Genomic DNA, 24,756 nt, shown 5'->3' with positions numbered 1-24,756 from the left:
AAAAGACACATAGATATTGCCATAGAGATTCTAATAAAGACAGTTAAGCTTATAGTCTGTTGATCTTGTGATGGTTTGGGACCCCAAGGATTCATTTCATCAGTTTCCTTTTCAGAATACCAGTGTATTTTCAGTATTTTCAGTATATCGTAACAGTCTTAGCAGTCACCTTAATATTAAAACAAGACTTTTAGTACTGGGAAGGAATATGCCTATGACATACAAGATTTAAAAATAAAATATTTGTATGAATGGCGTTTATGAATTAATTAGTTGAAATTAAAGCTTATATTTTGAATTTTGAATACTTAGAGTATGCAGTATTTGGGGGGGATAAAATAAGATAAAATGAAGGTAATGTCAATATAAAATGGCATATGTCAAACGAATGTAAATATATAAATAATATAGATATAATTATAAACACGATTAAAGCAGGTTGGTTAACATACCGGGTGAATACAGTAGAGGGCAGCAAAGTCTCAGACTGGTGCTTCCAGACGAACGCAATCGAAACCAGAGCTCCTCCAACTGTGAGCTAGGATTAATAATCAACTGTCGGTCGATCGATTCCCTAATCGCCAGGATGTCGGACGCCAGCAAACAAATAATGGCACAGAAAAGGTAAAGAATTGCATCTTATACGCGTTTATGTTTTTATACGATCCGGTTGACCTCTAAGTAGAATAACTGTAGTATCATCTTTGTATTCATCCTGCAAAAATCACTGATGGCGACTCCCATATGTATTTATCGGTCGAGTTTAACGAGGTGCATTAATCACTGGCCTAAGAGGCTATGGATCTGATGACTCGCCGGTTGTTCTGCCTGTAATGAGGCTCGCGTGTTTACAGTGATGTCTCTGAATGTGAATGTTGAACATCCTCTCCGTCTCCTGTTGTTGTTGTTGTTGTTGTTGTTGTTGCAGCGCGAAAATTGCAGCTGGGGCTGTTGTGTGTGTTGAAAGCGAAATAAGAGGAGACGTGACCATCGGTGAGAGCTTTCATTTCACTGTGAGGGTCACTTGATGCAGTTTGTTTTATTTGAGCTACTGCATCCTTCTGAAATGGTTATCTTATTATTATTATTTTTTTTTTACATTTTCTCAGGTGCCAGAACAGTTGTCCACCCGAAGGCCAGGATCATAGCAGAGGCAGGGCCCATCATCATTGGAGAGGGCAATCTGATAGAGGAGCAGGCACTTATTATTAACAGGTATGGGTAGCTGTGTGTGTGTGTGTGTGTGTGTGTGTGTGTGTGTTGCTATACTCATAGTCATTTCATTTTCAAATAATTTGATGATCTAGAGCTGCAACAGTTAATTGATAAATCGATTAGTAATCGACGACCAAATTAACCGCCAACTATATTGATCATCGATTAATCGGGCCAAGTAGTTTTCTATGGAAAAAAAAAGTCAAAATACTCAAATTACAGCTTCTTGAATGTAAATATTTTCTGGTGTCTTTGCTCTATGACAGTAAATTAAATATATTTGGCTTTGGGAATCAGGATCGGCCATGATCGGTCATTTTCACCATTTAATGGAGCAAACAACTGATCGATGAATCGAGAAAGTAATCCACGGATTTATCGATAATGAAAATAATTGTTAGTTGCAGGTATGATTTGATTTGACCTCCTGTAGTATGTTTTTCCTTTGTAGTTATCCGGAGAACATAATGCCAGATTCAGAGGGAGTTGAGCCAAAGACCATGACTATTGGAACCAACAATGTCTTCGAGGTTGGATGTGGTATCCTTTGCAATTAAAAAAAACACCCACACACTCAATAATTGATTGTAGATAATTACTGAATAACTGGAAATATCTGCAGAAATGTAAAATATGACATAGTTTATCCACCAGAGGGCGCTGGTAAGATTGTTTTTCTACTTCAAACTGTCCCACTCACTTCTACAGTCAGATTATTGTAACTCTAATAATCTCTCTAGTATCTAAAAAACATCATTATCCTTGGGAATCTACCAGGCCGTTGTCTGCAGTGATTATCAATTATTTTGAATTTAAATCCTTAATGATTCTGCCTCAGTCTCTCAAGCTTTGAAAATTGGAGACAATAATGTGATCGAGTCGAAGGGTAAGTACCATGTTCCTCTTGTCCTGTGCAATATGGGTAAAAATCCTCTATCCTCATATGTGTCATTATTTATATGTAATTTATACATGATATAGTAGATGTTCTTGAAAATCATTTGAGAAATCATTTACTGATAATAATAATAATATGGCAGCCTATAATGCCTTTTATTGGCTTTCCACAGCAAATTGAACACCTGGCAAATTAACATACATCTTCAACATTGTAGTCCTGTGTACTGATTTGGATACAATGATCTAAATTGCTCAGATATATAAAAAGGGATATATACCACAGTATAAATAAAATGGCAAAAAATATCTGACAGCTGATTATTTAGTGTAATAGTGTAAATCATCGCCCAACATTCTTTCCATGTCCCTATGGTTTATTTTTGCATATGTTTCTATTGTGTATCGTTCTCTCTTCTCATATTATATCCCAGCGGATCTTGGGAGAAATGTGATTCTGACCAGTGGCTGCATCGTCGGTGCGTGCTGCCAGGTCAACGCGTGCGAGGTCGTGCCCGAGAACACGGTTGTGTACGGTTCGAACTGCATCAGGCGCGTGCAGAGCGAAAAGCCGCAGGTCAGTCCTCGGCCGACGCCCGTTTGCGCCCGCCAGTTTTCCCGCCCGCCAGTTTTCCCGCCGTTTTTTCTCACGCCGATATGTGTAACCAGGGGTGGATCTTTTATCTTGTAGCCGCAAACTCTGCAGCTCGACTTCCTCATGAAGATTCTGCCCAACTACCACCACCTGAAGAAGACGGTGAAGGGAAGCGGCACGCCCGTGAGGAACTAGCACGGAGGAAGGAAACCTGCCGCGACACATCTGCACAACACCGAACTCACACGTTTCCCCCAATTTGCACTTGCCTTACCTTTAGTGTTGCTCCCTAATGTCTAACGGATCACCTGTAGCATTAATAATTACCACCGCACACTACATTTCCTACTGTGTACGAAAAAACACTAACATATCCGACTTCCTCTGGTTTTGCACTTTTGCTTTCAGATATTGTTAACAATTTTGTGACTATTTATTACATGTTTTAGACATTTTCTGTGCCATTTTTAGGTCAATCAGTTACATTCATTTATATTTATAATTGTTACAATGAACATTCAGAAATATTGCAATAAAGATTCTATCAAAAATTGGATTTAATCTTGTGGTCTGTTGGTTTTATAGTTCCTGTATTTTGTGACCACAAGGAGGGGCTATTGAGCAACTGTTTGTACACCCTCCGCCCTGAAGGCTTTGTTTAATCTTTGATTTGTTTAAGTGATATCCAATAGCCAATTAAAAATTGTATTCAATAATAACACTACTAAATCTATCATCATGCTGCTGTGTTAAGAATAAATACAAATTCTAGTTTTGGGGCTGAAATTGGTTGCTGGAAATGCCACGAGCACTGGCAACAAAAGCCCGCTTCACCATGTAATGCAATAACTGAGCAGTAGTGATTCCTAAAAAGATATCTGTGGGTGTGGTACTCTTGGATTCGGTGGGTTGCCAGTCCTGTGCCCTCCCACCAGGGGTTGCCAAATTGGTGCCGGGGTACAGTGGGAATTCCACATGGTTTATTGTAATTGACACAGGGTGTGGTTGCGACTTGCGTTTCTACTGCAGGATGGGTCTGAACAATGCCTGGTGCCCTCTTCCTCATATCTAGGTCCCTTGGGTGGTGCTCCCATCTGTGCCACAGACTCGCAGATTTGGGTGTGGATGGATGAGTGGGACTGACAGTCAGTCGTTCTTGCGTGTCACATTTTACAGTTAATTCTGTTAAAGTCTTTTCCGCTCTAAGACAAACTCAAGGCCACTGCTCCCGCTCTTCAGACTTTAAAGGGGTTGTGTCATGCTCGATGAGGAGGATGCTGCACAGTACAGCGGCCTCCCTGTCGGAGGCCCACAGCTGGTGTCGCACACTGCCAATACTCATTTGAACATGTCACGGTGGAGTCCCACGAGGAGTCCACATCAACCAGGGGCTAATTATTTCAGCAGCGGAGTGCAGCCGGGGCCACGTCCAGGCTCCTTTCTGTTTCGCACTTCTTTCTGTTTCCCCCCCCCCCCCCCCCCCTCCCCACTACCATCACTTTTATTTTGGGGTGTTGCCAATGCGTCGGTTCGCTTTAGTATGACAACGGAGGCAGGGGCAGGGCGCCGTTGAATGTGCAGAATGACAAGGACCTCACGGGGGGCAAGTGGCATTTTAATCTGCAGAGGGTTTTTAACAGAGGCAAAATGGCTTTGATGATAGCAACTCATGGCAGGAATTTGAGGAGGAAGTTCAAATGGTGATCTATATTTGGAGACAGCTATTTATACCTCTCCCTTACTGTACTTTCCACTCATTTGTTAAAGCAGACTTTTGTACATCGGAGGGCTCTTTGCTTATGTTCCAATCGGATTATCTCAAGTCAATGTTTGGCTTTTAGCTGCAATATGCAGCATTCTCCGAGCAGTCAATAATATCTTATCATGAACAAAGAGAGATGCATGACATTTTAGTTTGTCATCCAACAGTGGATACTGGGGAGGCTGCTGTGAAAATGTGGGCGAAACACGTTTTTCTCTTCGGCCATCTGGAAACATATCGAACTGTGGCATTTTGCAACCAAACAAAGAAGTCCTTACCCTTCACTTCATTGCTATGGCCGCAGTCTTCGGCAGCACATGCAGTTCAAGTGTTGTTGTGGTCCACCGCAGTCAGTCATGTTCAAACTGGCCACCAGTTGGTATGGGAGGATAAAGGCTTTCTGACAGCTGACCTTTGCAGCCAAGTCCACCTTTTGAAAAGTGAAATGTGACCTATAGGCTGCAGTGGTTTCCATTGCAATGCCACAGAAATAATTAATTTCATCGCAACAGGGACCCGGGAACAAGTGGATGTCGTGCCTTTTTCAGCCGTGTTAGCAGCGTGGCTCCGTGGACAGCAGTGTAGCGAGGGCGAGCTTGTTCGCCACTTTGGTCCACAGAGATGTTTAGACGGATTACCAACATCAACATTCCCCAGAGGATACACCATCATCGTGGAAAGATTTCACTTCATACACAACACTTCAAAACACATCACTAAAGCTCTCAGCTACACTTTATGTTTGGTGCGAGGACATTTTCCAGTGTTTGCCGTTCACATGTAATAAACGTGGCAGGAGGTTGTCCGAGTCAGACGCACGCTGTGGAGTCTTGGCAGAGCAAGCAGGAGGCGTTCCGTAAAAAATATCCCGAGCAAACGTACGCGTTGTCTCACATACAGCCGCTCTGGAAAAATGGAAGCTAAATGTCCGGACTTCAGTTGCACGTCTGAAAGCAGCTTATGACTTTGTGAAACTGCGGAAACATTGGCGTGTCGGCATTGTCACTGTGGGCGTGTCAGCGTGCCGATGCTGGCATTGATTTATTTGCGTTTTGCATGAATGTGATTTGATTGTAAGAGCATCGTGTGTGATGTGCATATGTACATGGATTTAGATGCAGTAAAAAAAAAAGAAAGAATAAGATTTACGTACAAAGAATAATGATGACATAAAATGGTGACAAAAAAAAAAACGGATCAGAAGAAAATTAAAAAATATATTTTTTTAATTCACAGTAAGTAATGGGCAGTGTACAGAGTTCTGCACCTCGGTGCAAACTAGAGAAGGCATGTAAACAGTTATGTACAGAGTTCTGCACCTCGGTGCAAACTGCAGAAGGCATATAAACAGTTTTTTTCAAGTATACACATTGTTCAATAATGATTAAAAGCATTGGGAAAGACAGGGGCCTCAGGAGCTGGGTTTAAGTTTAACCTTTTATTGGTTCCACTGCACAACAAAAGAGACAATATAACCTAACATACCTCCCTTTGACCTGCTTTAAGACTTGTTAGGCCCCACTCCAGAGCATTCAGAGGGAACATTACAGTCCATTATGCAGGCCTGTGTCAACATTTGGGAAATTCAAGCCGAGGAGTCATGCTCAGCTCGCTGAACCATGAAGGCCTGAAGTACGGCCTAGTGACGTGGACTTGTCTCTTTCTTGTGCTCCTGTACATTGACACAACTCTAGGTTTTTCCATATATATATATATATAAAAAGAAAGGAAAGGTGGAAATTCAATGTGTTTTCCTTTTCTTTTTTAAAAAAATTTAGAGCAAGGTTTCACTAATCCTCGGCTCGTCAGATTTCACACTGTGGCTCACGACGACTGTGGCCCATGTTCTACCTCACTACTCAGTAATGCAACCTACACTACATCGCAAGGGCGCTTGCATTCTCTCTTGCATTTCTCTAAACCTGTGCGACAAAGGGACTACGACGATCGACGGGAACTTGCGATTAAAGCAAAACTCCTTTTCTTCCCCCGGACACATGGCTCATTCATTTAAACTTTTGGACCATTTTGAAAGGTTAACCTACTCCGAAATCAGCGGCTGCTCCTGCTGACAAAGACAAAGAAGAAAACACTTGAGTTTGTACAGTGACACGTTCTTGAGGGATTGTTTCCTGGCACGGGCTCACATTTCTTGCTGTGGGTATTTGGAGATAGTGATAGTAAGCAGGGCACAGTGTGTGCCACGATATAGAAACTCAATTCAAGGGGTTGGCAATGCTGGTCTACGGGTCATTCAACCTTTGGTCCACGATGAAATATGTCAATAACTGTTCCATGAATGCTGTGAAATACAGAACATGCGGCAACTGAATTTCAACATCTCTTGACATCTCTTTTGCACTTGTGTTGCGGCCTTTTTTGCATCAGGTTGGTTTTTGACTCTTCCGGGCCACCGTCGAGTACTTTTTGAAAGTGTATTGCTCTTAACTATCTATTTTCTTTTTTCAAAAATACTGCCATGTATTGGGATTTTTGTGTCACACGGCGGCTGCGTGAAGACGCGCTCTTGTTTGCGAAAGGAGCCACTGTAAAGGATTGAGCCGACCGGAACAGAGCGCGCCCGAGCTTCTCATGGCCAATTAGAGCGGGTCAAACTGACCACAAATTTGCTCATTAGGGATCTTAGTGGAAGATCAAAGGGCACGAAGCACGAGGGAGGAACGCTGCGTATCAGCAAGTCAAAGGAATGGAATGGCCTGGCCCTGAGCCCAATGAGAGCCACTTAGCCCACATCACTCAAACAGGGCGAAGTGTGTCGCTCTGCCAAACGCAGAGCTGCCGTCAGGTCTACGCGCAGGCCCGCGTGTTTTCCCAGGTGACCTCTAAATGGATTGCAACGGTCGTCCTCCCTCTCTTTGTTCCCCCTTTTTGGTCCTTTAGGAATTCAGAAGCCCGCGCAGGAGTTCGCTTTGCCACCGGGTTGCAGGAATGCAAAGAAAGTGTTGGAGAAAGGAGAGGAGTCGGACGTCTTGTAGTCGTCCGACTCAGTTGTCTGAGTGGGCAACAAGAACCGCGGGGGGGGGGGGGGGGTCCTCCCCTGGGGGATCCACCACTGGTCAATACATTGGCGTTGTGTCACGGCAGATTCATGCTGCGGTGCTCACATCAAGCTGGCCTTTTAGCGATGAGTCAGTGATCCAGAAGATGATACTGGATAACTTGATTTGCGTCTCAATCTCCAGCCCCACCTGCGTTTCAGCAGAGGTTCTTGCATTTCAGTTGAAATGTTTGTTATCTGGGAAACAAAATGAAAAAAAAATAAAAATCTCTGGTACTTCAAGCAATAGTTTGACATCTCAGGGAAATATGCTTATTTAATTTATTTATTACCAATTTTAAATCTGGGCAGTAAATATGAAACCACATGTTTACTAGTTGCATTAGCTCCGGATAAAGATCCATGGGATGATGGGAGGAACAGCTGGCCTCCATTGCTCAATTATTGACATTTTAAAAATGTATATGTTTAATCTGTTCTAAAGCTAGTGTGTAAAAGTGATCAGATAAGATGCATCAGTTTTTGTACTGCGAACAAAGCGCGCCGGCCAGAAGGCTGGTTGTATCATATCAGAGGACGAGGCAGCTGACGTTTCCTAGACGTTTCCTAAGAGTCTAACAAATAGATTGTTTTGTGCCAGATTTAGACGGAGACAAACTGCATTCCCTGTTTGTGGACACAAAAATGTTAATGTTAATAAATGAACGAGTCTTAGTACTTTTGCTTACACACAGCAAGGTGTGTGAAAAATCAAACAGTGAGACAGGGATGAAATTAATAAAAACAACAACACACATGGCGACCATTGTCGTCTCACGTCAGCTCAACGTTTTCCCCTGATTTGAGGAGGTTACAGCCACCTGAGGGAAGTTTACGCTCTTAAAAGAATGACGTGTGGGATATTGTTTGACTGAATCCAGTATTTTTAGACTTGATGTGACCAAGTGTTGCTGTCGAATGCACGTCTGGTAGCTGCTGGTGCCACAGATTTAAAAGTTAAACTTTTGTTGTGGTGTCATCCTACGGTATTTTATGTTACAATTTTTTTTCCTTTTACCTTTTCACAAAGCTGCCGTGTCTTTAAGTTAACAGCTGCTGGCTGTAGCTAAGTGTATTAACATGAGAATGGTGTCGATCGCCTCTCTGACTCATCGGCGAGACAGCGAAGAGGCCTACTTCCCCAAATATCAAACTATCACTAAAATGTGGTGTCGACACGCGTGCTCTCGTTAGTCTTCCCATCCGTTTAAACTGACGAGGCGTCTTCGGACTGTCTCAGCCCGACACATATCTGCATTTATTTTTAAAACTCGCGGTCCCCTGGATAACACAGAGATATCGTGATGTAAGGCCGGACCATGTCAAAGCTTGCTGACATGTTACCCAGAACACCGTGACCAGATCTGTCTCGTGGCTGCTCTGCTTCTGCCCCCTCCCCTGGTGTGTGTGTGTGTGTGTGTGTGTGTGTGTGGGGGGGGGGGGGGGGGGGGGGGGGGGGGGGGGGGCACACTCCCTCTCCACTCTCCAAGCATCAGACCACACAGCTCAGCCCTGGGACCTGTCAGACACAGCTGGGACATCTCCCCCTCTCTCTACCCCCCCCCCCCCCCCCCCCCCCCCCCCCGCCCCGACTCCAATCCTCTCCTCCTCCTTCCCACCTCTCCTCCCCCCTCCCCGCTCCCCAGACTCCAGCAGGAGGCTTTGATACAGGGGTGTCGAGCAGCGAGGGGAACGTTTCCATTTTTATCTCGCTGCGAAAGACTCCGAGACCCTCCTCCTCCCCCCCCCTCTCTCCTCATCAGCACAAAAGAGTCTGCTCTTGTCCCTTCTGTCATTGTGCGTGCTTCAGATGCAGGGTCATTGATATGGACATGATCGGGGAGGGGAGAGAGCACACATCTCTGAGACCGATCCACGCCCACTGCTTCTTCCTCTCCCTTTGCTGCTCTCGTGGGTGCAAGTTCAGCAAAAGCGACTCGCTCTGCTTTTCTGCACTGGCTGTCAGCAAATGCGAGAGTCTGTCCCGCGCAATGAATGTCACGCAACATATAGTCAAAGTCCCCACTGCCGAGCTACTGTCAGCTCTCGAACGTTTCATCGCGGCGGAACACAAAGTGAGGCGGTTGCTGAAAATAAATGTTTTGAAATGGGGGGGGGGGGGGTTCAAGGCCTGCCTTGTCACCTGATTGGCGCTTTTAAGGCTGTTGTTGCATCCTGCTTCCAAGACAATAATAGGTTTGCCAGTAAAGTTTTATATTTTTTGTGCGTGTGTGCGTTTGCTCACCTCCACTGTTGTTGAGACATCACTTCCGCAGCCCCGGGGTCCAGCTATTTCCTCACTTTAGAGGTCGTGAATCAACTGGTCATGGGTGAGCTCACAGGGGGATTAGTGCGGCGTGTTTTCATATTCCAAATGTTGAGCAATTTACAGGTGCCGTCTCCAGTAGCTCCTCACCTGCACCCCCTAGACAGAAATATTTCATATCAGTGATGTCCCCAGGGGAACCATTTCCCCCCGAAATGATGCAAACAACACTCTGTAGCATCCGGTCACCTTGTCGGTATCTGTTTCCCGTCGTACTTCGCCGTGCCGAACTCTTGTGCCACTTGCAGTTCCCGTCCTCGCGTGTGTTCCCCGGCCCCTTGACCAGCCTCACCTGTTCTCCGCCCACCGGCCTGCTGTTCCACGCCGGCCCCGCGGGTGCCTCTTTTGTTCCCTGCCAGATTGTCTCTGCATCTCCCGGCCAGCTGCTCCTTGTCTGCCCTCACGGTCTGTTACTGTGGTTAGCAACGTGGATTTTTGATACTTTTTTTTTGGGGGGGGCCCGTTGCTGCTGTTCATGTATATCAGAACCGCTGACCCTTCGATCCCCTCGAGTAAATACTCTGCGGTTGCAGGGAAGGCCCGGCACCTGAGTCTCACCTCTTGCCAGGGTTGTTGCATAAGAGCCATGTGAAATGTATTACACAGCCAGGTTGATAATTGGCTGTGTCCCCCGCCCCGCGCATCTTTACAGATGATGAATTGCGCTGAGTGCTACAATTTAAGGTGTCGAGACAGGGAAAGAGCGGGAGAGCAATCCTGAGTGTGCATGCCCTGTTGGATAACAATCTCGTGACTTGCCAGATTTATGATGGGAACCGGCGGTGTGCGACGCTTGGTTAAACTTTAAACAAGGCAATTTATGGGAAAACTGAGTGAACTGCGCACCTACACGGACGAGTTTACAGTGAAACACAAACCCCTCGACGGAAGGAGTCACGTGTCCTGCATAGCCTGTCGCTGATCGGAGCACAAGTAGCACTCTTGTATGTCTTCCAGGACCACATCAAACCAGGCTCAGATGGATGGACGGAATTGAAACATAATTTAGATATTAGATTATTAAAGGCAGTGTAAGAAGCCCACAATAGATTCCTCCGTGAGACAGGACGAACCAAGAGATGTTTTGTGCCAGATTTAGAAAGAAGCTTTCCATCTACATCCCCCATTTGTAGACACAAAAAATGAAATGAATAAACAACTATGTCTGAGATGTGACAACACGTATTAGGCCTTTCACAGAAATAGTGTGAGAAAAGCGGATTAGTCGTGGCCTATTGGTCTTTCTTCCGTTTCAGTTCGACCTTCGCTGTCGGCTGAAGGAGGCGGTCCGCGAATTGGAAGACTTAGGCTAACTTGGAGCTGTTTTCAGACAGTGAACTCTGGAGAAAAATGTCCAGAAAGATGGCCTCCGTGCATTTTCCATTGGGTGCATTGGGCGAGAGGCGGGGTCCACCCTGGACAGGTGGCCAGACAGGAACAACCATTCACTCTCACGTTCACACCCACGGTCAATTCAGAGTCTCCAATTGACCCAGCCCCCTTCTGCATGTCATGGAGGAAGCCGGAGAACCCGGAGAGAACCCACGCATGCACGGGGAGACGCATGCAAAGTCCACACAGAGAGGCCCCCGGTTGGTTTGAACCGGGACCTCGAACCTTCTAACCCTCTTGCTGTGAGGTGGCGTAGAGGTGAGAGGCCCGGAAAAATGCCAATCATATTACAATAAAGGCTGGAGTGTGGCTGACTGGGGGGGGATCCAAACTACAGCCCTGATCTGACTTCAGCTGCTCCAAAAGGTGACCAGCACTGATCCCCCCCCCCCGCCCCAACTGTCTCCCTCTTGATGAAACGTGATGAAAGCCCAGGAGACGGTGCATCCCACCTTTTTTTCTTTTGTTTTTTACCCCACCCTAAACCCCTCCCCCTCCTCCTCCTCCTCTCCTCCGCCCCGCCCGCCCTCGCGCGGAGATGGCGAGAGAAGTTTGTCTGCGGCGCAGGTCCACTGAACACTCACCGCGTTTCGTTTGGCGAACAGCAACCGAGAGAGCCTGCGCAGACGCTTCCCAGACGACGCTGGGGGGAATAATCTGAGAGCTCCAAAAACTAAAAGAACCGACAACAACAAACTAACAAACAAACCCACCAACAACAGCCCACAGCTTAGTTTGTTTGTCTTTTTTATTTTCATTTCTTTTCCTTTTTAAATTAAAAGAAAAACCTCATCTGTAGTCATCATCGATGCCGCCGAACTAGCGGGAATTAAAGCTCGGGCCAGGCGGACAGGACAGCGGCCGCGCGCGGACCTCGGGTTTCGCCCCGGCGGAAGGGAGCGACCCTCATCCTGGAGAGGCAGAGCCGAGCCCAGCAGAAGCGCAAGGCGACAGACGCGGGCGAGGAGGACGGTCCGAGCGACGGGGGCAGGATGAACAGCAGCAAGGTCGAGAAGGAGAACGAGCCCACCGAGTTCGCCGGCCACGAGGAGGAGGTGAGTGTCCGCGCGCCCCGGCCCCGGTTCGGCGGCGCGCGCCCCCGCTGCGCGCGTCGCCGCGCTTGTCGTCGTGAAACTTCCGCCGTCCTGTTGCCAAAGGCTTCACGTTCAAACACTCCCCCCCCCCCCCCCCCCCCCTGTGATATTTCTGTAAAGTGTTCTTTTTTTCATGTCATATTTTCTCCTATTGTTTTTTTTTTTTACCTAGTAGAAGTTAAATGTCTTTGTGTTATAGTGTGGTGGCATTCATACAGTGTGTGTGTGTGTGTGTGTGTGTGTGTGTGTGTGTTTTACCGGGTTTATCCCCAAAAGTACAGGCTGTCTATTTATTTCACTTAAAAAGTTGCACCTGTCCACTGTCTTTCCTGTCAATTGTTTTTTTCAAGACACGTGTGATGTCTCCATTTTAATTTCCAAGGGCTCAACCCCATTAGAAACACAAAGGTTGAACAAACACCCTGCGTGCAACAAGGCAGGAGCAGAAATAGCAATTTGAGGAATCCCTGATGCATTTCCTCAATAGTAACTCCGACAGGCAGGCTCTCTTTTGAAGAGTCGTAACTTCCTCTGCAATGGACCTAAGTGTTCCCAGTCCCGGCCCGCTGTACCGCAGAGCCGGACACCACACAGCGCCGGGCGGCGGCGGCAGAGGGAATTCTGAGCCAGGGCAAATTAGTTTTTCACTGAAGCCGAGGGAGCAATTGAAGTTCAAACAACCGCTGCTGCTGCTGCTGCTGCTGCTGCTGCTGCAACACGTTGGCAATCTGTCTTTTTTTAACCCAGATGTACTGCATTACAGTGGAGCGGGTGCTGCCCCCCCCCCCCCCCCTCCATGAATGTGACTTAATGACATCTAAACCCACCAGGATGACACAAGTGAGGTAATCCCCTCAGTTTCTGTTGAGAATTCTTCCCCTAACGCATTGGACAAAGGCCCAGTTTCTTCCTCCTCGCCTCCGTAAAACATTGCCCAATGTGTGGATCCGTGATGTCGCCCGCCGGGTGAATGGAGTTTTTTTCGTAAGTGAAGCTCTTTGCATGCGGCGATTATCGTCGGCACCGCGGGAAAAACACTCCTGCTCGGGCGAACGAGAGCCGTTGTTTCGGAGCTCCCCGCGTCCGCAGCCAAGTGATGTCAGAAAGGCATACGCCATTGTGTCAGATATTTCTCTTGGAGCCGCTCGGCGAAGGCGATCCGCGAGTTGTTCGTCATTTTTGTAAGTGAATAGCCAAACAACCCCCCCCCCCCCCCCCCCCCCGCCCCCAGTCTGATGTCATACCATATTTGGTCCACCGCTGAGGTTGCCATGGCCCGAAGAGTTACTGCAACAACACACAGATGAAGTACAACACACTCGAACTCGCTGAAACCTGATGGAGAGTTTTAAGTTTTGAGCTTCGCTCACCTTTTGACCTCGTGCAGCTGTAACATTTCAGCGACTGTTCACCATTGTACCAGCGCATTACTCTTTTATTATTGTCATCACTGAATGACCTGTTTAAAAAGAAAACACGTTCTCGGTGTCCTCAGATGTACCGAAAATATTTCCATTTGTTTCCAAGCTGGAACCAACCAATAAATGAATGAAGATTTTCTCTTTCGCCACACTTGGCATTCGTGTGCGTCACGGATGAGTTTGTCAGACAAAATACGCAATCCAAAGGCATCGGACCGAAAAAACCCCCGAATTGATTTGCATAGAAATAACAAGCAGATTAGTCCAATCTAGAAGAAGTAGTAAGCTTGCATTTTTCTTTTTGTCTTTATTTCTTAAAAAATAAACAAATGTAAAAATTCTGTGACGCAGGAGCAGAGGGACTCGACGAGACTCTCTCTTGTTGTGCGTAAAAGACAAGACACGGAGGCAGGGAGAGTAATGACCAGAGGCTTCTAATGGTCACGGAAATGTTTGGAAGCCAGGAACTTGAATTTACTCAGGTGAATTAACGTGCGGTGAGACAGCACCGTTTCATCTTCGGCGTAAGTGTGTGTGTGTGTGTGTGTGTGTGTGTGTGTGTGTGTGTGTGTGTGTGTGTGTGTGTGTGTGTGTGTGTGTGTGTGTGTGTGTGTGTGTGTGTGTGTGTGTGTGTGTGTGTGTGTGTGTGTGTGTGTGTGTGTTGTGTGCGCAAGGAGAGCAGTGAGTTTTGAGGAGGAACACGCGCGCACGTTCACACTCGCATACACAGGCAGGCGTTGATAGGTGCAATCACACACACACACAGACACACCTTTGCAGACAGGTGTGGAGATTCACACAGAAACAAACGAGACAAAGAATAATGTGACTAATTTCTGAGTATGACTTGGCACCCCCCTCCCCCCCTCATTATTGAAGAACACGGGAGTCTCTCTGGTCGCAGCTCAAGTAGTGATGTTTAATTTAAGTCAAACAACAGCTGCTTTATCGGTGAAGAAGTGACTAATTTGACATCTTGTTTTTGTGCGTTTGTCTTTTAAATGATTTTCCCATTCCGACTCAAAGCCCCCCCCACCCCACCCACGTCATAAGCACTAAATGTGAAATGCCAACCAGCAGCTTTGTACTTGACAACACTCAAGTAACCATAAACTATGACCTTACGAGAGCCAAAGTTTAACAAGCCTGCTTGTATGACTCTCACATGCTGAACAACAGCAGCATCCCCCCCCCCCCCCCCCCCCCCCCCCCCCCCCCCCCCCCACAGACACACACACACACACACTTTTGGACCGTGTAGTATGCCACTCAATGGATCACTGATTCGCACCAGTAAAGCGCCGGCTCCTCATGCCTGCTTCATTGCTCAACCTCGCACGGCATCGTCAGTGTACGCCGAAGCTCGACGATGCTTAGTGTTTATCTTCTGTGGACCAGTGCTCACCAAACATGGTCTTGTTGCAGGCAAGGTATGCAGGTTTCAGCCCCCCCCCCCCCCACCACACCGGCAGCATCTAATCTTTTTGCGGGGCCGGATTTGATAAGCTCCATTATCGGGTGTTCTGGATGCTCTCACGTGCCGTGGCACTCAGCGGCCACTGACGGAGTTCGAGGTGACACACCGGCTCCTACGTGGTTAAATGCCACGGATACGGGTTTGACCACCGCTGGATTCCAGACCTTGTAAGGCGAAAGAAGACCCCGGGGAGAAGTTCTGATTTGCGAAAAGCCCGTTGTGAGGTGACACATTCTAGACGCGTTTGTGTCATCGGCAAGGTAAAATATTATGACAGAGTGCATCCAGTGTAGGAATAAACCCAGTTTCGACAAAATCAAATTAGCCGGCGAGCTCATATATATTTTCTTTTTAAAACTGGATGATTAGTGATTGGAGAAAAGGAAACTATGTGAATACGTCACCAAAAGGCCTTCGGAACAATTTAGAAGGCCAAACAATTAATCAAGAACATAATCAGCAGATTAATCATTAGTTCTGAGCTCAGCTTTTAATGAATTAACCATTTGATTAAACATTTATCAAGCGAAGACGGCCTCCTTCCGGTTTCTCAAATATAAGGCGTTGCTGTTTTTCCCCTTTTCATTATGTCATTGTGAATTGAATATCCGCCATCGTCGACTCCGGGGAAAAGGGAGATGTTATATTTTCAACTATTATCTTGGGAAAAGAAAAAGGTTTTGTTGGGGTTGTGCACACAGTGAAGAGACAAGGGGATGACGGTGCCGAGAGAGCGGTGAAGACAGGTTGTGAGTACACGGAATGCATCGCGGCAAGCCAAGTCACCCGACTGAGCTTGACCTTTAACCTCTTAGCTGTCAGCGTCCCTCACGCTCACCCATGTTTATTTAAGTCGAGCGCTGGCCAGCTTTCCCAACGCTGGAGGTCCACGGTCGAACTGCACCTGATTCTTGACACGTGAGCGAGAACGCAGGCTGACTATGCCTTTGTTGTCTCCTCTACGGGATGAAGCGCGATCCTTTACTTGAGATCCGTTCCGTAGTAAAACCACACTGTATTCCTAGACGTTGCCCTGTAACACAGCAGGAGCAGTTTGAACCCTTGTCAGACATCCGTTGATGCTGGTTTCTTGGCTGACCACAAAGGCGCAAGTGGATCTTTACGAGCGCCCCGAAGAGAAACAGAATATCACTCGAGCAGAGTCCGGCAAATGCGGCGTGTCTCCCCGGGGGTTGCATTCGGATTGTGCTCGGCCTGCTTTGGGGATCCACCAGGTCCTCCTCAAATAACAGGTCATGTGGCCAGCGTGACCTTTTCCATTAGGAGCCGTAGGTGGGGAGCTCCGCCGCTGGAGAGGCCCTGTAAAGCGGAGGGAGGCCACATGGCTCTGCAAGCACAGCGGCGAGGGGGACGTGCGTGTGGTCCGTCCATGTGCATGTATCTATGAAAAGGGCACGCAGATATATTAACGCTCTGTGACATGAAACGTTATCGGGGGGGGGGGCTCAGAAAGTAAAGTGGCCACGAGAGGGCCAAAGGGAAAAACATGTAAAAAGAGTCTCACGGATTGAGCTGCTGTATATTACGATTCTGAAATATTCCTGCAAACACAAAGAAATAGTATGAATACATATAGACAATGTAAAAGCCCCTAAACAGGCTCGCACAGACCGCAAAACTCTGTCCCGTCTGCCCGTCTAATGGGTTGGAGTTTATTTATAAAAGTGCCAGGGGAATTGTCATCTTATCTTAGCCATTTGTCAGCTGTGCGACAAGAGGTATTTGAAAAGACAACAACAAGGCTTAGCGTCAGGAGCGGCTGACAAACGCAGCCCGCCGAACTGATGCGAGAAGAAAAGAAAGGAAGAAAGAAACAAAAAAGACATTGTGCTATAAATTTAGTATTTCTACAGCTATATATATATATAGGTCATGTGGCCAGCGTGTGGCCAGCGTGACCAATGGTTTGTGTATATATATATATATATATATATATATATATACAAACCATTGAAAGTGATCAGGAGCGAGGAGAGGGGCTCTTCTGCGCCGCCGCGCTCCTTAAAAGGCCGTCGTTGTCGACTTTGAGCTCGCGCCGCGATGAATGATGCGTCACACTAGTGAAGGAAGTGTGAGCTCGTGCCTGGACGGCGTCAGCCATCTTGTCTTGCTTTGTCATACTGTATTTATGGGCTCATTTCCGTCGCCTCCCCTTAATATTGCTTACTCACAAGCTATAATTACCAAGCTCGCGGTGAGCTTCCGTCTCGCCTCTTGTCTCTCTCGGCACCATCCACCATTACGCTGCGTTCATGCTCACGCACTCGTTTTGAGTCTGTATTTCTCAAATCAATCTAATTTTCTTCTCTATAACACCCCCCCAGCCACAACCCTCCTCCTCTCCTGCTCCCCCTCTCCACTTTCATCTCCTTTCCCCTCCGTTTCCTCCCCCAGTCCTTTCCTACGTCCCACCCTTTATCTTGTTCTCCTGCCATTTCCTCGCCCCCCCCGTTCCCTCCTTCCACCCTGGCACTGTTTATAATTTGCTTCTCCTCTTTCCTACCCCTCCCTTCTTCTTCATCCTGCCCTCTCTCTCTCTCTCTCTCTCTCTCTCTCTCTCTCTCCCATTTCAGTCCCAGTGGACCCCCTTCCTTATCCCTTATCGGCCCATACGTTGAAAGCATGACCCTGACATTTCTGAACAGGAGGACCGTTTATGGTCATGGGAAGAAAGACAGAAAGCGAGCCAGGCAGAACGGCAACGAGGTGAAACAGACTCGAGGTTAGTTTTTGGAAAAGGTGGGACCAAGCTCGAGACTAGGAAAGTCTGTCGATAGGCACCAGTGGGTTAACCCCCTTGAATGCTCAAATAAAGGCTTTTTTTTTTCTTCTTCTTCTTCTTTTTCTTTTTGTTAAGTTGTCCATTGTGTGGACAGCTGTACTGTCAAACTTTTCCAGGAAAGGATGAGCTTTGTCTGGGGCCAAACCACTTCAGAGGAAAGTTCACAAAAAAGTCCCTGTTATAGGAATTCAGTCATCACAATTATGGGATAAAATAATCATGTAACGGCAGCACGAGCAGGGAAAAGAGTCACCGGGTCGGCAAACGGAGACCGACATCTGTCGAACGTGAGCTCCAACGTCAGCTACTGGACATACCAGACCATTTAGGGCCGTGGCTGCAAACTGTCTGAGACTTTAAAACTAAAGAACAGATCCTAAAGATTTTTACTAATGCAAAACATTCACCATGGGAGTATTTGTTGCCGTTCTCTGTTTTTATGTCATGGTACATTGACAACGTTTGTGATTCGGAAAGTTTTTGGGGAGAATTACGCAGCTTTGGGATATGGGAAAATTGTGAAACGCATTATTTGACAATGACACCTTCATAGATAAACCGATACCAAGATAGTCGTTGTTGTTGGCACCCTCAAATATTGGACTTCGAGTGTTATCTCTGACAAACACAGAAGAACAGCTGTACTATCACATAAAGGAAAGGACATACTGTATCAACAGAAGGGTTAGTTTTTTTCCCCCGTGGAGACACAAAGAATAATTGACTATTCACTGTTGTGTTTTTCCCCACTTGCACCAGACTCTTAAACTCTTTGCCCACCCAACCTCGAAACCAAAACCGTTCAGAGGTGTCCACTTGGGGAAGCAGCAACAAAGAGAGGCTGACGTGGACTTGGCCGATTAGTTTACGTTAATGAACACTGTGGAATGTTAAGTCCCTGCTCCGAGAATCCTCAGATAAGAGCAAGGAAGAAGAGAGCAAACGGCGCATGAACGACTTTGACGCACTCCGACCTGACAGGCGAAGCGGCCGAACGGTAGCGTCGTTGACACTCCGTGAACGGGTCGGGCCTTATCTTTTCCGCGCGTCATCCAGATGACACCCTGAGGCCTTCTGTTGCGTTTCAGGTCCCAAGAACTGTTGACGAGTTAGAAAGAGCACGTGTGTGTCATTACGTTTCATTCAAGTCGAGGGAAACGGCCGTGGAGAGGAGGAAGAATAGAGTCACTGAGCGAGAGCAGGAAAAACACCGTGAAGTCACCCGCTTTTCCCAGGTCATTTGTTTTAAATGTCTTTTAAAGGTTAACCCCGTTGGAACATTTACAGACCCTTACTGGGCTGCACTTGTTGCTCACAAAAAGCTCTCTAAAAGGGAGTTAGAGGAGAGCGAGCACAACAAAGAGACACCCTCCTCCCGCGGCTCTGTCGTGACGTCGGGAGTGTGCTCAGCCTCACGGTTAACCCCCGACCCGCTCAGTCGCCGGGGCCTAACCTGTGACCTCTGACCTGCAAATGTGAAACTTGACCCGTTGAACCCTGGTTATTAACAGACAAAGAGAGTCATCCATTTATGGCTGTTTGACACCTCTCTCGGGCCTGCCGTCTCTCACTCTTCGCGCTGTCCGACACGGAAGATGAGGTGGGGGGGGGGAACAACTTGAAGATGACAGAGGGGGAAGCCAACGAAGAGCAGTGACAAGCCCTGGATGGCAAATGAGTGTGGGAGTCTGTCAGTTTGACTGTTTTTTGTTTTTTTTATATCGCGGCGCTCAACTGATGCAAGAAAACGCCGCTTGCCCTGAGCTCACACGTGCTTACGGGCAGACTTTGATTTTTTTGATTTTTTTTTTTAGCTCGGTCACAGTGAACGGGAGACTTGAAAGCATCTAGTGTGGGTTTTGATTTCTTATGCAGGTAATTGCACCATTGTTGCATGCACTCGCACGCCACAACAGACCGGATACTGTACCCTCTCTTTCAAGGTTAGATCCGTGTCCTGCCACATTTGACGCGGGGGACTTGTATCTATTAACTTGAATGTTGCGCGCACACACACACACACACACACACATAAAACACACAAACACATAGGATTCAAGGTCATGTCCCTCATTTCAGGCGGACTGGATAGTTAAAATAAGGACTCGGTTAAAGACAGAGCAGACACCTGAGAGAACAGCGTGGCAGATTCGAGGCATCCCAGGCAATGGGCGTAACGAATGAGAATGAATAAGTGGCTTGGTCATTTGATTAGAGACAAAATCAAGCCTTTGTCGTCGTAATGGCTGACAAATTGCAGTCGACTGCGGAGGAAATTTTTTTAAAAAGTTGAATGCGCGTGTCGAACGGTGTTCCAGTCGGTGAGCGTTCCAACTTTCAGTTTGGAGCCTCGTGGCATTTGAGAGTGTTAAGGCTGAGTGCTGGGGGGCCGGCCTCTTTGTTTCCGGGGGCCTTTTAAGTAAGATTCTTCCGTCACATGATATTTCATAGAAAAAGACATTAAAAAAAAAAGCAACTGCGCTGATATTTTAAATACCAGATGTTTTAACTCGATGTATCATCATCATAATTTTTTTTTTTTTTTATCTCTTGGACTTCAGTAACATCACTAAACGAGTTCAACAGGAGGCTGTCAGGTGATCAGACAGATTTGAACCAAACTTCCAGGTTCCAAAACAATCCCAACGGTTACTTGGGGTAAGCACATTGCTACCTCGGCGACAAACCAGCTTTGTCCCCCCCCCCCCCACACACACACACACACCCTTTCTGCTAACCTAAGGTGGCACCAGAAAAACCTGCAAGGTGCCATGAGAGAGTATCAGTGGGGTGGTGACCTCATCTGGGGCTTGTGGAGTCACAGGCCTCTGATTAGAGGTACAGTGATCCCCTGGGACTCGCTGCAGAGGAGGCCTTAATAGGATCTGATGTTTTTCGGCCCCGGGGCTCCGCACCGCTGTGCTCCGCCGAGGCGTTGCCAGGGAACCGCGCTGGTACGTCGTTGCGAGGCACTCGGCCGGCGTGTGGTAGGTAGGGACTGCTTTTTGTTTTTTGATTGAAGCCCCGCGAGCACGCCATAAATGGTCAATGATTCAAAGGCCACTCGGCACTATGGAAATGCAGGTATGCGGCTCACGAGGAAACCCAAAAAAACGACGTTTTCTAAAACCCTATGATACAGTGGCGGAGGGTTTATCTTTTCTTTTTTTTTTATCAATCTGCGGAATCTGCACAACCCATGGCCTGACCTTTTAGATAAGTATCATGAAATCCTGACGTCTCACCTCACCCGGTGGCAGCGCGCTCGTGACTCTCTTGTCTTCCCGAGCCGGTCGCAACGCACCGTAAACAGAGACCGATACTGATCAAAAGCAGACGTCTGCAGGGGTGGGGGTGGGGGGGTCGGTCGGGGTGGGGGGGGGGGCTGTTGACACTTTTTGCCTGTGAATCATCCCCCCGCATCCAGCATGTGCCGTCGGCTCCACTCCGGACACACGGCGAAACGATCATATATCACAACAGCTGACGTCAGGAAGTCTCAGGAATGGGGTCGGACGCGGCCAAGAATGTTCCATTGTTCGGAGTGTGCAGATGACTGTGTGTGTGTGTGTGTGTGTGTGTGTGTGTTTTTTTTTATAACTGAGCTTGTACAACTTTTCCAGCTCTTAAGTGTCTATTAGGCTCATGGCAGAAGATAAGAGCCCAATCAAAGATGGGATGTTTGATCCCTTGGCAAGGGAGCTGTAGATGACTTCAGATTTTCTGGAGATGTGCGACGGCCACGCGTTGTCGGAAAATGTCAGGGAGCAAGTTTCGGTAGACTAGAGGATTTTATTTGAGAATGAATCTTATGTGAAGAGTCAGATGCAGCATATTTGCTTTGCAGTGATTCCAATGTCTGACATACAGCTGAGCAGCAAGGAATACATCTGTCGCCTAAACAGCCGCAGAGCTTTTTTCCCGGTCATTGAATTGTGCCCATGTTCGCCGGAAATGCAAAAGCAAGAATTAAAACATCCTGTCCCCGTCTACTCTTCAACTTCTTCAGTTTCAGCAACACTCTCAACTGCCCATTTCTACCACCGCGCGTTCCGTTTAATCGGCCTCAGCAGCTGTCGGCGACTGGCCTCGCTCTTTGTGCCTGATTGATGCCATCCTGTTGTGACTCTTTGTTCCCTTGAAACTCCATATGAGGTGGTCCTCAATGGAGTTTGTTTAAGATCAGATCTGCTGGAGACGGAGCCCGGTGGACCCCCCCCCCCCCCCCCCCCCCCCCCGCGGGCTCCTGCTCGGCTCAGATAAAATGAGATAAGATGAGAGCGAAGGTGAGAAAGTCGGCGAGGTGAGATTTTCTTTTTTCTTTTCCTTTTTGGCCCGATGGTCGGTTTGGCACTCACCAAGCTATTGCTCCCCCAGTTGCTAAGCTGCTCTGTTTGTGTGGTGCTGCGCCTTTTGGCATCAGCGGTGCGTATCTGGTTACATGTGGGAATGAGGTGTAGTGTTAGTTCAGCACTTCCTTTGTCCCCTGAGTTGTGAATCCACCATCCACTGAATCTGGGAGCTTTGAATCCACTCTACATCGCTGCGTGCTCACAGTTTTTCGTTCCCAACTCATCCCTGAATAAAATCTGATTATTGCGTAAATGATTACGTTGCTCATCCAAATCCACCATCGCAGTATTGATGTTGGTGTTGCAGGGCGGAGCTGTTGGAAGTCGGTCTGGTGCACACGGGCCTGTTGTTTGATTTTCACGTCTCCTGTGAATTCAAGCAATTATATTGCTGTACCCCGCCGACTTTAATTAGATGATAGTTCCAGGTAGGAGCTGTGATAAGTGCCTGTATAGATAACACAATTGTCTTAACAATTATTCAAAGTGTATTTGTTACTTCATGTCTTCTACTTATCTTGGTACCCCTCTATTAGAAGAGGGGGAGGATGTTTTTCATTGGTTTGGAAAGCTTCAGAGGTTACGTGCAAAAAAACGAAAGCTGCTGCGTTAATAGGAGACACATGTTGTAGTTTATGACCATAAATACCTGTGTTAACAACTTCTTCCTGGATTGGATCTTCGTGAAGCACAGCCATCCACAATTACATGCAACAAATAGACTCCCCTTTTTGCCACCAAAAATGAAACCGGAGCTGTGACGGGACGTCTCGGCGCCTCCACCACTGCGTCTTATTTCAGGGACACATTTCAGGGTGATACCTTCATTCATTTCATCACTGGGAGTTAGACGAGAGGACATTGTCCTGTGCCAAAAGTTAAGGGTCTATCGAGCCGCTTTGCAGACATGCACGGAATTTCCGGATATTTTCTTGAACTCAACAGAAGATTTCTGGAAAATGTCCGAGCGAGAGCCCATGCGAGAATACAGCAGGAGATAATCTCTGGGAGGATTCACGGCGAGTGGGCGCTCTATACCCATCTGAATGGACAGCGCAGTTTATATCTCACCTACAGTATCTCTACTTTCATTCTTCTATCATTGGTTTAACTTTTTTTGCACTTTACCTCAACCCCCCCCCCCCCCCCCCAAACATTTAGAATTGCACTCAGTGGAGCACTCAAGGCCACACAATCGCCTGTCTACCTCTTATAGTACAGTAGAGTACTCCTCTACAGTTTTTTTTTGGACATCAAGATTCATACATTCATTCCTGAGAAACTGACAAAAATGTCAAAGAATTTGGGGGGGAAATAATTCCTGCCCCCCAGCCCGTGCCCCATCCCTCCGACTCGTTTTGTATGAATCAAATCAGTATTTATTTTTTTTTGCGTCGTCCTGCCAACAATTTAACAAAACCAAAAAAAAAGAAAACAACAAGCACACACGGACGAAATCATAACCTCCTTGGCTGAGGTAAAAAAAAAAAGGAAATCTGTATTTGCACCTCTGCTGTTCCAATTCGACAGTTTCCTTATACGTCTGAGTGGCAGGCCATGAAAAAAAAAATCATACTCAACTGCAATCTTTTAACTTCATGGTGCTCGGTAAATTTGCAGTGGGTTCTCCTGTGCACTCTCCCCGTAGTTTCCCAAGCAATATTTCCAGTTCATCCCTCTTCTCAGCACGTAGAGTTCGTGCGGTGACGTCACTCTCACCGCCCACTATCTGCTGCCTGTATCTGTGATCCGCCAATGTCATCTGCTTTTTAAAAATATATGTATGTATTCATCTTTATTTTTTCATCTTTCAGGGTTGATGCTGAGGTCGTAGACAACATTAAGCGGTTGAAATTGCTGCCTTTAGATTGTGTTTTGAAACTAAGAGACTTGATCTCCAAACTACACCTAAAACTAACTTTTGACGAACTTTAACTTCACCTGCGGTTCACCCAGTGCCCTCCCTGCACCCATTTGACCTCTCCATCAACACACACACATTATGATATAACATAATAACCACTTCCTCTTCTTAGAGCACACCGCAGTTACGACTCCCGCAGTGGTTTCCCCACCTTCTCTCCCTGAAATGCTCCTTTTTACTTCTTCTTCCTCGTGCACGATTCCCCAGCAATGCTCGAGTCGCGGGTTGAAAAGTTCAAATGTAAAACAGAGGCTAGGGCTTGCGAGGGAGGGCCGCCATAAACCACAGCCGGCTATAGATTACACGGGAGAACACGGAACACTTAGTGCAGAAAGGTACTGCAGGGTGTGTGTGTGTGTGTGTGTGTGCGTGTGTGTGTGAGTGTTTGCTGAGCTGAGGTGCATCCCGTATTGGCATGTGAAGAAGTCTTATCTTTTCCT

At 47.0% G+C, this 24,756-nt stretch overlaps 2 protein-coding genes and 1 long non-coding RNA gene across 12 annotated transcripts in view; 2 read left to right on the top strand and 1 right to left on the bottom strand.

Annotated features, from left to right (window-relative positions):
* The first annotated feature begins 500 nt into the window (after positions 1 to 500).
* Positions 501 to 3,263, top strand: LOC118289179 (dynactin subunit 6). The gene is made up of 7 exons (XM_035615982.1): positions 501 to 624; positions 929 to 993; positions 1,110 to 1,215; positions 1,667 to 1,755; positions 2,054 to 2,101; positions 2,547 to 2,689; positions 2,804 to 3,263. The coding sequence occupies exons 1-7, from the start codon at positions 587 to 589 to the stop codon at positions 2,900 to 2,902; spliced, it is 588 nt and encodes a 195-aa protein (XP_035471875.1). The 5' UTR covers positions 501 to 586; the 3' UTR covers positions 2,903 to 3,263.
* Positions 3,264 to 5,677: 2,414 nt separating this feature from the next.
* On the bottom strand, positions 5,678 to 11,698 carry LOC118319494. The gene is made up of 3 exons (XR_004796009.2): positions 10,043 to 11,698; positions 9,773 to 9,952; positions 5,678 to 7,725 (listed from the first exon to the last, which is right to left on the bottom strand). It is a non-coding gene; the product is annotated as an uncharacterized LOC118319494 (long non-coding RNA).
* An 81-nt stretch (positions 11,699 to 11,779) lies between these two features.
* LOC118319460 (RNA-binding protein with multiple splicing) overlaps positions 11,780 to 24,756 on the top strand; it is a 35,032-nt gene continuing 22,055 nt past the window's right edge. For 5 of the 10 annotated variants that reach the window (XR_004795996.1, XM_035649898.2, XM_035649886.1 and 2 more), the window contains exon 1: positions 11,782 to 12,300. Coding sequence is in view for 7 of the 10 variants with exons in the window: in XM_035649898.2 (XP_035505791.1) it covers positions 12,238 to 12,300 (63 nt within the window). In the remaining 3 variants the exon portion in view is untranslated. Of the gene's footprint in view, positions 12,301 to 24,756 lie in introns of all 10 variants that reach the window. The other 5 variants (XM_035649874.2, XM_035649925.2, XM_035649866.2 and 2 more) reach the window with 2 other exon arrangements.

Source organism: Scophthalmus maximus, chromosome 12, assembly GCF_022379125.1.
Source record: "Scophthalmus maximus strain ysfricsl-2021 chromosome 12, ASM2237912v1, whole genome shotgun sequence".
Taxonomy (NCBI): domain Eukaryota; kingdom Metazoa; phylum Chordata; class Actinopteri; order Pleuronectiformes; family Scophthalmidae; genus Scophthalmus; species Scophthalmus maximus.
This window is presented reverse-complemented; position numbering and strand designations above follow the sequence as displayed.

Coding starts and splice junctions, on each gene's coding strand:
- LOC118289179 (XM_035615982.1), top strand. CDS start 587: ATGTCGGACGCCAGCAAACAAATAATGGCACAGAAAAG. Junction 1,216..1,666: donor CAGGCACTTATTATTAACAG/GTATGGGTAGCT, acceptor TTTCCTTTGTAG/TTATCCGGAGAACATAATGC. Junction 2,102..2,546: donor TAATGTGATCGAGTCGAAGG/GTAAGTACCATG, acceptor ATTATATCCCAG/CGGATCTTGGGAGAAATGTG.